General features: G+C 49.9%; 1 protein-coding gene across 1 annotated transcript in view; it reads right to left on the bottom strand.

Annotated features, from left to right (window-relative positions):
• LOC106563788 (CMP-N-acetylneuraminate-beta-galactosamide-alpha-2,3-sialyltransferase 1) overlaps positions 1 to 11931 on the bottom strand; it is a 41516-nt gene extending 29585 nt beyond the window's left edge. The window contains exons 1-2 of the mRNA XM_014129641.3: positions 11620 to 11931; positions 8138 to 8475 (exon numbers count right to left, since the gene is read on the bottom strand). Coding sequence (XP_013985116.3) covers positions 8138 to 8428 — 291 coding nt within the window. The 5' untranslated portion in view covers positions 8429 to 8475; positions 11620 to 11931. The remainder of the gene's footprint in view (positions 1 to 8137; positions 8476 to 11619) is intronic.
• Positions 11932 to 12439: the final 508 nt, after the last annotated feature.

Below are 12439 nucleotides of genomic sequence, written 5' to 3'. Positions count from 1 at the left end.
AACGGGTCATTCAAAACTGTAATATCTTATGCTTCACGGAGTCGTGGCAGAACGACGACATTATCAACATACAGCTGGCTGGTTATACGCTGTATCGGCAGGACAGAACAGAGGCTTCTGCTAAGACAAGGGGCGGCGGACTATGTATTTTTGTAAATAACAGCTGGTGCACGATATCTAAGGAAGTCTCAAGGTTTTGCTCGCCTGAGGTAGAGTATTTCATGATAAGCTGTAGACCACACTATCTACCTAGAGAGTTTTCATCTGTATTTTTCGTAGCTGTCTACATTCCACCACAGACTGAAGCTGGCACTAAGACCACACTGTATTCCGCCATAAGCAAACAGGAAAATGCTCACCCAGAGGCGGTGCTCCTAGCGGCAAGGGACTTTAATGCAGGGAAACTTAAATTTGTCTAACCAAATTTCTATCAGCATGTTAAAATTAAAGCAGGAAGCAACAGTGACTAATCCAAGTTTATCATTTTAAAAGGCTAATGTTTCCTGACCCCTCCTGTCTCAGCCTCCAGTATTTATGCTGCAGTAGTTTATGTGTCGTGGGGCTAGGGTCAGTCTGTCACATCTGGAGTATTTCTCTTGTCTTTTCCGGTGTCCTGTGTGAATTTAAATATGCTCTCTCTAATTCTCTCTTTCTTTCTTTCTCTCTCTCTCGGAGGACCTGAGCCCTAGGACCATGCCTCAGGACTACCTGGCTGTCCCCAGTTCACCTGGCCGTGCTGCTGCTCCAGTTCATACTGTTCTGCCTGCAGCTATGGAACCCTGACCTGTTCACCGGACGTGCTACCTGTCCCAGACCTGTTGTCCCAGACCTGCTGGAACCCTGACCTATTCACCGGACGTGCTACCTGTCCCAGACCTGCTGTTTTCAACTCTCTAGAGACAGCAGGAGCGGTAGAGATACTCTCAAAGATGGGCTAAGAAAAAGCCAACTGACACTTACTCTTGTGTTACTGACTTGTTGCACCCTCGACAACTACTATGATTATTATTATTTGACAATGCTGGTCATTTATGATCATTTGAACATCTAGGCCATGTGCTGTTATAATCTCCACCCGGCACAGCCAGAAGAGGACTGGCCACCCCTCATAGCCTGGTTCCTCTCTAGGTTTCTTCCTAGGTTTTGCCCTTTCTAGGGAGTTTTTCCTAGCCACCGTGCTTCTACACCTGCATTGCTTGCTGTTTGGGGGTTTAGGCTGGGTTTCTGTACAGCACTTTGAGATATCAGCTGATGTAAGAAGGGCTATATAAATAACTTTGATTTGATTTGAATTGATCATTGGAAAAATGACAGGCTCAAAATGGCCAGAAACAAAGTTCTTTCTTCTGAAATTCGTCAGTCTATTCTTGTTCTGAGAAATGAAGGCTATTGCATGCGAGAAATTGTCAAGAAACTGAAGATCTCGTTCAACATTGTGTACTACTCCCTTCACAGAACATCGCATACTGGCTCTAACCAGAATAGAAAGAGGATTGGGAGGCCCCGGTGCACAACTGAGCAAGAGGACAAGTGCATTAGAGTGTCTAGTTTTAGAAACAGACCCCTTACAAGTCCTCAACTGGCAGCTTCATTAAATAGTACCCACAAAACACCAGTCTCAACGTCAACAGTGATGAGGTGACTCCGGGATGCTGGCCTTCTAGGCAGAGTTGCAAAGAAAAAGCCAAGACCGAATTTTCAGCGGTTAAAAAATATGTTTATTTATTGTGAAATTATGAAAATTATTAATAACATTCCACCCATGCAGCCACTAGAGAGACGATTTGGTAATTGAACTGCAGGAAGGGGGGGTATGAGTCTATTGACGCACCCGTGTATCAATCTAAGTAACATAATAAAAAATCCCCATCAGAATCCTTCAGTTTAAACTAGAGATATGGGCTGTGTCTCAATCCACCACTTGAGACACAGCCCATATGTCAGCCTTCCGCATTTCCAGTGGAAAGTTTTTTAGTTTTTTAAGTAAAATTGTTTAAGACTACTGTCACAAAAGGTGCCGTGTTGAATAGACCAAACTGCAGCGGGAATATGGATGCTCATGTTTTAATTAAAAAAAAGAGTAAAGCATCCACTGGAAAAACAATACACACGGCAGGAACAGTCTTACAGGCATACAAAAACGCAGTGCAAGAACAACTACCCACAACCCCAAAGAAAAACACACACCACTATATAGAACTCCCAATCAAAGGCAACTCAACACACCTGCCTTCAATTGGGAGTCTAATCACCAACACAAACCCCTTAACATACAAAAAACCTGCCACATCCTGACCCAAAACTGATACCATACCTCCCTCTGCTGGTCAGGACGTGACAGAACCCCCCCCCCCCCCCCCCCCCCCTCAAGGTGCAGACCCCGGAATGCACCTAACAACAGAAAATACAAAAAAACAAATGTAACCCCAACAAAACCAATAAACAATAACCCCTACACAATAAGGGAGGGAGGGAGGGTGGCTGCCGTCAACGACGGCACTGTGCTACACCCTCCCTCCCTAACCCACCTATCCTGGAGGTGGCTCAGGTGCAGGACGTGGACCTCGCTCCACCTTCGGCGTCGCCCACTTCGGTGGCGCCGCTAGCTGCGCCGGGCTGACGGGCCACTCGGGCTGACCCTGGCAGACGGACCACTCGGGCTGGGCCGGAGGACAGGAGGGCCCCTCGGGCTGGGCCGGAGGACAGGAGGGCCCCTCGGGCTGGGCCGGAGGACAGGAGGGCCCCTCGGGCTGGGCCGGAGGACAGGAGGGCCCCCCGGGCTGGGCCGGAGGGCCCCTCGGGCTGGGCCGGAGGACAGGAGGGCCCCTCGGGCTGGGCCGGAGGACAGGAGGGCCCCTCGGGCTGGGCCGGAGGACAGGAGGGCCACTCGGGCAGCGCCGGAGGACAGGAGGGCCACTCGGGCAGCTCCGGGCAGTCTGGCCACTCTGGCAGCTCTGGGCAGTCTGGCCACTCTGGCAGCTCCGGGCAGTCTGGCCGCTCCGGGCAGCTCCGGGCAGACGGGCCACTCTGGCAGCTCCGGGCAGACGGGCCACTCTGGCAGCTCCGGGCAGACGGGCCACTCTGGCAGCTCCGGGCAGACGGGCCACTCTGGCAGCTCCGGGCAGACGGGCCACTCTGGCAGCTCCGGGCAGACGGGCAACTCTGGCAGCTCCGGGCAGACGGGCCACTCTGGCAGCTCCGGGCAGACGGGCCACTCGGGCAGCTCCGGGCAGTCTGGCCACTCGGGCAGCTCCGGGCAGTCTGGCCACTCTGGCAGCTCCGGGCAGTCTGGCCACTCTGGCAGCTCCGGGCAGTCTGGCCACTCTGGCAGCTCCGGGCAGACGGGCCACTCTGGCAGCTCCGGGCAGTCCGGGCAGCTCCGGGCAGTCCGGGCAGTCCGGGCAGCTCCGGGCAGTCCGGGCAGCTCCGGGCAGTCCGGGCAGCTCCGGGCAGTCCGGGCAGACGGGCCACTCTGGCAGCTCCGGGAAGTCCGGGCAGCTCCGGGCAGACGGGCCACTCTGGCAGCTCCAGGCAGACGGGCCACTCTGGCAGCTCCGGGCAGACGGGCAACTCGGGCAGCTCCGGGCAGTCTGGCCGCTCCGGGCAGTCCGGGCAGTCTGGCAGCTCCGGGCAGTCCGGGCAGTCTGGCAGCTCCGGGCAGTCCGGGCAGTCTGGCAGCTCCGGGCAGTCCGGGCAGTCTGGCAGCTCCGGGAAGCTCCGGGCAGTCTGGCAGCTCCGGGCAGCTCCGGGCAGTCCGGGCAGTCCGGGCAGCTCCGGGCAGTCCGGGCAGCTCCGGGCAGTCCGGGCAGTCCGGGCAGTCCGGGCAGCTCCGGGCAGTCCGGGCAGTCCGGGCAGCTCCGGGCAGTCCGGGCAGCTCCGGGCAGTCTGGCAGTCCGGGCAGCTCCGGGCAGCTCCGGGCAGCTCCGGGCAGCTCCGGGCAGCTCCGGGCAGCTCCGGGCAGTCCGGGCAGTCCGGGCAGTCTGGCAGTCCGGGCAGCTCCGGGCAGCTCCGGGCAGCTCCGGGCAGCTCCGGGCAGTCCGGGCAGTCCGGGCAGTCTGGCAGCTCCGGGCAGTCCGGGCAGTCTGGCAGCTCCGGGCAGTCCGGGCAGTCTGGCAGCTCCGGGCAGCTCCGGGCAGGCTGGCAGCTCCGGGCAGTCCGGGCAGCTCCGGGCAGTCTGGGCAGTTCCGGGCAGCTCCGGGCAGCTCCGGGCAGCTCCGGGCAGACGGGCAGCTCCGGGCAGACGGGCCACTCTGGCAGCTCCGGGCAGACGGGCCACTCTGGCAGCTCCGGGCAGATGGGCCACTCTGGCAGCTCCGGGCAGACGGGCCACTCTGGCAGCTCCGGGCAGACGGGCAACTCTGGCAGCTCCGGGCAGACGGGCCACTCTGGCAGCTCCGGGCAGACGGGCCACTCGGGCAGCTCCGGGCAGTCTGGCCACTCTGGCAGCTCCGGGCAGTCTGGCCACTCTGGCAGCTCCGGGCAGACGGGCCACTCTGGCAGCTCCGGGCAGTCCGGGCAGTCCGGGCAGCTCCGGGCAGTCCGGGCAGACGGGCCACTCTGGCAGCTCCGGGCAGTCCGGGCAGCTCCGGGCAGACGGGCCACTCTGGCAGCTCCAGGCAGACGGGCCACTCTGGCAGCTCCGGGCAGACGGGCAACTCGGGCAGCTCCGGGCAGACGGGCAACTCGGGCAGCTCCGGGCAGTCTGGCCACTCCGGGCAGTCTGGCAGCTCCGGGCAGTCCGGGCAGTCTGGCAGCTCCGGGCAGCTCCGGGCAGTCTGGCAGCTCCGGGCAGCTCCGGGCAGTCCGGGCAGTCCGGGCAGCTCTGGGCAGTCCGGGCAGTCCGGGCAGCTCTGGGCAGCTCTGGGCAGTCCGGGCAGTCCGGGCAGCTCCGGGCAGTCCGGGCAGTCCGGGCAGCTCTGGGCAGCTCTGGGCAGTCCGGGCAGCTCCGGGCAGACGGGCCACTCTGGCAGCTCCAGGCAGACGGGCCACTCTGGCAGCTCCGGGCAGACGGGCAACTCGGGCAGCTCCGGGCAGTCTGGCCACTCCGGGCAGTCTGGCAGCTCCGGGCAGTCCGGGCAGTCTGGCAGCTCCGGGCAGCTCCGGGCAGTCTGGCAGCTCCGGGAAGCTCCGGGCAGTCCGGGCAGTCCGGGCAGCTCTGGGCAGTCCGGGCAGTCCGGGCAGCTCTGGGCAGCTCTGGGCAGTCCGGGCAGTCCGGGCAGCTCCGGGCAGTCCGGGCAGTCCGGGCAGCTCTGGGCAGCTCTGGGCAGTCCGGGCAGCCCGGGCAGCTCCGGGCAGCCCGGGCCACTCTGGCAGCTCCGGGCAGACGGGCCACTCTGGCAGCTCCGGGCAGACGGGCCACTCTGGCAGCTCCGGGCAGACGGGCCACTCTGGCAGCTCCGGGCAGACGGGCCACTCTGGCAGCTCCGGGCAGACGGGCCACTCTGGCAGCTCCGGGCAGACGGGCCACTCTGGCAGCTCCTGACTAGCGGGCGGCTCTGGCGACTTTTGACTGGCGGGCGGCTCTGGCGACTTTCGACTGGCGGGCAGCTCTGGTGACTTTCGACTGGCGGGCAGCTCTGGTGACTGTTGACTGGCGGGCAGCTCTGGTGACTGTTGACTGGCGGGCAGCTCTGGTGACTGTTGACTGGCGGGCAGCTCTGGTGACTGTTGACTGGCGAGGCTGGGCTGACGCACTAGTCTCCTGATGCGTGGGGCTGGTACTGGACGTGCCAGCCTGGAGACACGCACCTCCATGCTAGTGCATTTAGCGGGAAACACCGGACCGTAGAGGCGCACTGGCGGTCTTGAGCGCAGGGTTGGCATCACCCCTTCCGGCTCGATGCCTACTTCGTCCTGCACATGCAGGACGCTGGTACTGTGCCTACCGGCCTGAAAATCCCAGGCCTCACCACAGCCCCAACCCCAAAGCACGGGACCTGTCCAGTCTGCCCTACAAGGGTACGGGGAAATGGCCTGGGGCTCCAATCTCGCCCGCCAAATAGCCCTTGTGCCCCCCCTAAAATATTATTGGGGCTGCCTCTCGGGTTCTACCTGTCTCCCAGGCAGGTTGTCACAGTGGACCCGCAACTGCTGCCATGTCCAGTCAATCCTTTCCGTCAATACTTCCAGCGACCAGGAATCCATCACCTCCCGAGCGCGCTGCTTCCAACATTCCTCCCTCACTTGCCTCTGTCCTCTTCTCCGCTGCTTGGTCCTTTGGTGGTGGGTAGTTCTGTCACAAAAGGTGCCGTGTTGAATAGACCAAACTGCAGCGGGAATATGGATGCTCATGTTTTAATTCAAAAAAAGAGTAAAGCATCCACTGGAAAAACAATACACACGACAGGAACAGTCTTACAGGCATACAAAAACGCAGTGCAAGAACAACTACCCACAACCCCAAAGAAAAACACACACCACTATATAGAACTCCCAATCAAAGGCAACTCAACACACCTGCCTTCAATTGGGAGTCTAATCACCAACACAAACCCTTTAACATACAAAAAACCTGCCACATCCTGACCCAAAACTGATACCATACCTCCCTCTGCTGGTCAGGACATGACAACTAACAAGAAATACTCTGTGTGACCCTGATTTCACTGTAGTCAAAGGTTTTAAGGATGTAGGTAGTCTACTCTGTTTTTGCCAAGAAATCCGGAGAAAAATAAACATGCTCTTTCTGGTCACTATTCTGGATATGTGCGCCCACTTTTGCATGCCAATGCTGATGACTGGTCATTGGTCAACAGTCAAGACACACAACTTTTTGGTTCTGAAGCAAAGATTAGATGTTTTTGAAACAAGAATTTGGTGCAATGCTGTAGGCCTATGTTAATGACCAGATCAAATAAGCAAAGGTATAAATACAAATGGTAAATGATTTGTAGCTTATTAAATATGTAGTGTATTAAAATATATAAATGGTAACCACTCCAGTTCTCTGCTGCTTTCATGAGGTCATCATTTAAAAAGCCTTACGACCTCTCATTCGTTCAGCTTCACACTCAGGGCGGCAGGTAGGTTAGTGGTTAAAGCGCTGGGCCAGTAACCGAGAGGTTGCTAGATCAAATCCCAGAGCTGATGGGGTAAAAAATATGTTGTTCTGCCCCTGAACAAGGCAGTTAACCCACTGTTCCATGGTAGGCTGTCATTGTAATTAAGAATTTGTTCTTAACTGACTTGTCTAGTTAAAAAAAGGTGAAATAAAACACTTGCAACCCCCCCAAAATCTTCTCACTGTTCTAGCTAACCTGACCTGTGTTGATTGTGGGCTGATCAGAAGGTGTTTCACTAGCCAATCTGCTTTTTTACAAGTGCATGGAAAATAATCCACAGAGAATCTGTGCCACAAAATGAGTGACAAAATGTTACAATACCTGGCCAGATAATTTCAAGTCATCAGTCTCAAGTCAAAATAGAGTCCCGCGTCTTGAGGCTCCAAGTCGAGTCTCAAGTTTTATTTTATTTTATATCAAGTCTAGTCTCAAGTAATCAAATTTGTGACTAGAGTCAGACTTGAGTTCAAGTCATGTGACTCAAGTTCACACTAAGTCAGCTAGCATTAGCGCAATGACTGGAAGTCTACTGGATCAGCTAGCATTAGTGCAATCAGCTAGCTGATCCCATAGACTTCGTCAGTGCGCTAATGCTAGCTGACTTTAGTAAATTAAAAAAAGGGCTTGATTGTCAAAATGTCACACTATTCCATTAACTTTAGAAAACAATAAACAGGTTTTGATATTTCAATGTGTAGTGACACTGAGTGTTTGGGACTCTCCTTGACCAATGGGAACGTTAATAGGCTAATCTACATAGGAATATACTGTTTCTGTGACAGTCGATCAGTTGTTCTTTACAGATAATAATCAATTACTGTTATAAAGTTTAGAATAATCAATGCAAAGGTCACTCGAATGGGATGGTGGATAGTGTATTTTTCTGATTTGTTTTATTTTATTTTAATGGTTAATTTAATTAGCATTCTATCTATTTTTTCTTGTTAGGTGTGGATATATAAAATGTATAATGTATGACTAAATATGTGAATATGTGTTGGGTGTGTGAAGACATCGCTTTTATTGCTTTAAGATAAGATGTAATAAAAAACAGTTGATAAAAATGTTTTTATTACCTGCCACCACATTCTTGTATCGTTGGAGAGTGTCTTGTACTTTCTGGTAAGAAATGGTTTAAGAGATGTGTTGAAGCGCTTCTGAAACCAGAGGTCATCGTCTGGCTGTGTCATACATTTGAGACATGCGCAATATCTTGGAGAGAGGATCCTGTCCAGAGGCCGAAGGGCATTTTTAACAAAATCCACAAGCGAATTGGAGGATAGCTGTCCAGTATAAAACACAATGATAGTTGTGATGCAGAGTAGAACGATGGCACGACAGACTTTTCTAATCCTGAAGATAATCATTTTGCCAATAGCCGGGAATCTGTTGGGTGTCACAGAATCCTCACCACCTGTAAAGAGATCAATAATAAACCGATAATAACATTTTATATAGAATGCATGTAGCCTATAGGTCTTAATCAAACAGCTGAAGGATGATAGGCAAATTAACATCATAGTCAGTCTACATTATGTTTTGTTTTTCCAAATGTTTTACCTGAAAATGTATATAATGTACATAATAGCCTAATGAATGCTTTAGTTCACATGTTCACACATTAAGGGGTAAGCTAGCCTTTGTTCTGGTTTAGTCAACAAAAAAGGTGATTTCATGACCATCAAATACCCTCTGGTCTGTCATTGAAATATATATAAAATGAAATAGAGTGCCTTCAGAAAGTATTCGCACCCTTTGACTTTTTCCATGTTTTGTTGTGTTAAAGCCTAAAATTAAAAATGTATTATGTTTTTTGTCACTGGCCTACACAATATAGCCCATAATGTCAAAGTGGAATATTTTTTTTTTAAATGTTTACTAATTAATTAAAAATGAAAAGCTCAAATGTCTTGAGTCAATAAGTATTCAACCCCTTTGTTATGGCAAGCCTAAATATGTTCAGGAGTACAAATTTGCTTAACAAGTTACATAAGTTGCATGGACTCAATCTGTGTGAAATAATAGTGTTTAACATGATTTTTGAAGGATTACCTCATCTCTGTACACCACATAAACAATTATCTGTAAGGTCCCTCAGTCGAGCAGTAAATTTCAAACACAGATCCAAGCTCAAAGACCAGGGAGGTCTTCCAACGCCTCCAAAAAATGTGGCAAAGCAATACAATTTGTGTCAAAGAGATGGTTGTCCTTCTGGAAAGTTCTCCCATCTCCACAGAGGAACTCTGGAGCTCTGTCAGAGTGACCATCGGGTTCTTGGTCACCTCCCTGACCAAGGCCCATCTCACCAAGGCCCTTCGGAGAAGGCCCAAGGCCCTTCTCACCAAGGCCCTTTGGGGCGGCAGGTAGCCTAGTGGTTAGAGCGTTGGACTTAACCGAAAAGTTGCAAGATCGAATCTCCGAGCTGACAAGGTAAAAATCTGTCGTTCTGCCCCTGAACAAGGCAGTTAACCCACTGTTCCTAGGCTGTCATTGAAAATAAGAATTTGTTCTTAACTGACTTGTCTAGTTAAATAAAGGTAAAATAAAAAAATTGAAACAGGATGCACCTGACCTCAATTTCGAGTCTCATAGCAAAGGGTCTGAATACTTCTGTAAATAAGGTATTTCTGTTTTTTATTTGTAATAGATTTGCTAATAGATTTGTAATAGATTGTGCTTACTGAATGAGGTTAAAAGTGAGCTAACCATTCAGACCAGCCTTACTGAATGAAGTTAAAAGTGAGCCACCCATTCAGACCAGCCTTACTTATTGAACCTTCCTTATAAACTACATTAGCATTCCAAAAATTAACTATAAAAAGTGAGAAATAAGTTGTACAAAACTGCTGAAGGAAGTCCCATTAACTGGGAAAGTACATTTCCTAAAGATGTGTGTGGTTACTAGCTTGTCTTAAAGTTGTTAAGGTTGTAAAATAAGAAGCAGTGAAAAGTAAAGCGGTAACGTTCAGTATAGCTTCCCTGTGGCTCAGTTGGTAGAGCATGGTGTTTGCAGCGCCAGTATGGTTTGTGCAACGCCAGGGTTGTGGGTTCAATTCCCATGGGGGGCCAGTACGAAATATATTTTTTTAAATAATGTGTGAAATGAAATGTATGCATTCACTACTGTAAGTCGCTCTGGATAAGAGCGTCTGCTAAATGACTAAAATGTAAAAAAATGTATGTCAGAGGCATGAAAAATTAGCAATGGACTTGAATGCAGGTGTTAGGCGGGTAGCCAGTAAAGGAGCCCTTTCAAGTGATTGTTGGACAATCAGATTAAAACAACATGACTGTTGTGTTCATGCCACAATAAAGAGGCAGCCGCATAGAGCTAAACTCACAAACACGCACCTCCAACAACACATAATAACTCATTATTCTGCCTAAAAACAATGAAAACTTCTCTCACCCAGTGGCATGAGTGCTATTTAGGTGAGAGCTGATGCCACCCCATGAAAACCAGGGCCCACTTTGCCAAAGGCAGGGGCGCAAAATATTTAGCTTGTCCATGCCCAGCGCGCCTCTCCAGGGTGCTGTTGGAAAGACGCAGCGCTGTGGCGATCCACTAACGCTCCATCAAATTAATTTAACATAAATGATATAGCCTAACGTAGAAAGAGTAGTAGCCTTTGTGTTTTTCTGTAGCCCATAGACTGGAGACCAAATGTATTACAATGTTATGAGACAGACACATTTTCAATCATTAACGTAATAATGAGGAGAGAGAGAGAGAGTGCGGGAGAAAGTCAACTAAAAAGGCAAGCGGGCAGACACCAGTTTTGGAGCGGCTGCGGCATAATCCAACAGAGGTGGACAGCAAATGGTTCTGAAATGAATTAATTTCAACAATTGTCTTCATTTTAATTCGACTTAACTAACAACAAGAGGGCTTTGTTGAAGCCTATTTCTTCCTATAAAAAAAAAATAAAAGGTAGGTCTACCTGTTTGACAGACGCAATTATGCTATCCATAGATTTTGTCGGTATAGCCAAATACTCCAATACTGTCACTCCTTAAATACCTCCATGCCTGGGAAGGGCTTGGTGTGTTCGGTTAAAAACAGGGCTCAAATTGAGTGGAGGTATGCCATACCCTTTGATAAAGAAAATGGCAAAAATTATACCTATTGTTAACTTTATATTTTGAAATAAATAAATAAAAATATCCAGATAATATAACGCATTCTATAACAATGTTAAATCCGTGATGCCTTTTGCTAGAAACAACCTTTAAAATGCCCACAAAAGACGTGACTCTGATGCATATGGAGATATATTGATTCCTGCATATCATGGATGAAGCTTGAGCTGGAATGTGAAGCCAAAGCTAGCCAAACTAAAACTAGCCAATTCAATAAAAACCTGAGAACTCTAACTAGATTCTTAGTATACCCCTCAGAGTTAACAATAACATTTATTGAAGTTTGAAAAGACAACACACCATTACAGATGTCAGCAAGAAAGTAAACAAAACACAGAACATACATGAAAATCAAAAAGTACAAGACAAAAAATTACAATCCTCCACGAGTAGTTATTTGAACTATATACACACTTACCTGCAGACAATGTAGATGTTGCACATCTCTAACTCTGCCTTGTCTGGCAAGTAGTAAATGTTGTCAGAAGGACAGCAACAGTTACCACTGGCAGAGCGAAAGTTCATTCAAGTTCAGGAGTAAATGGATGAGAAATGTGACAGCAGCCACCTATCTCCAGTCCACTTCCCTGAATGAGTCATAAGCAGCAACAAGTTGTGTATATTAAGTATTATTGGGTATTAAGTTAAGTGTATTTTCAGTTAAGTATGTTATGTTATGTACTATTAACTGACCAAATGTACACTTAGTATACCAAACACTTGCAGAACAGCCTCAATTCGTTGGGGCATGGACTCTACAAGTTGTCGTAAGCTCAAACCGGTGAGCCTCGCACCTACTACCATACCCCCGGTGCCCATTCAATTGTCTAAAGGCTTAAAAATCTGTCTGTAACCTGTCTCCTCCCTTTCATCGACACTGACTGAAGTGGATTTAACAAGTGACATCCATAAGGGGTCATAGTTTTCACCAGGATTCACCTGGTCATTCTATGTTATGGAAAGTGCAGTGTTCTTAATATTTAGTATACTCAGCGACTGTAGAGTTTACTTCTCATATTCTCACCCATGGCCATGACCCAAAATACAGAAATGAGGAGGCGCTGATAGAATGCAATTTATTTCATTATACTTTGGAATAGTAAACCTTGCTGTATCATTGTATTCCATCTCACTATTCCTCCAGGGATTAAACAAGGCAGAATTGACAAGACTAAGCAGGAATACTGATGATATTTGGAGGCTCCTCAGAGGACTCTGTAGGGTAGCACCATGGTGTA

The sequence above is a fragment of the Salmo salar genome, chromosome 11, assembly GCF_965601325.2.
Source record: "Salmo salar chromosome 11, fSalSal1, whole genome shotgun sequence".
NCBI classification, from domain to species: Eukaryota; Metazoa; Chordata; class Actinopteri; order Salmoniformes; family Salmonidae; genus Salmo; species Salmo salar.
This window is presented reverse-complemented; position numbering and strand designations above follow the sequence as displayed.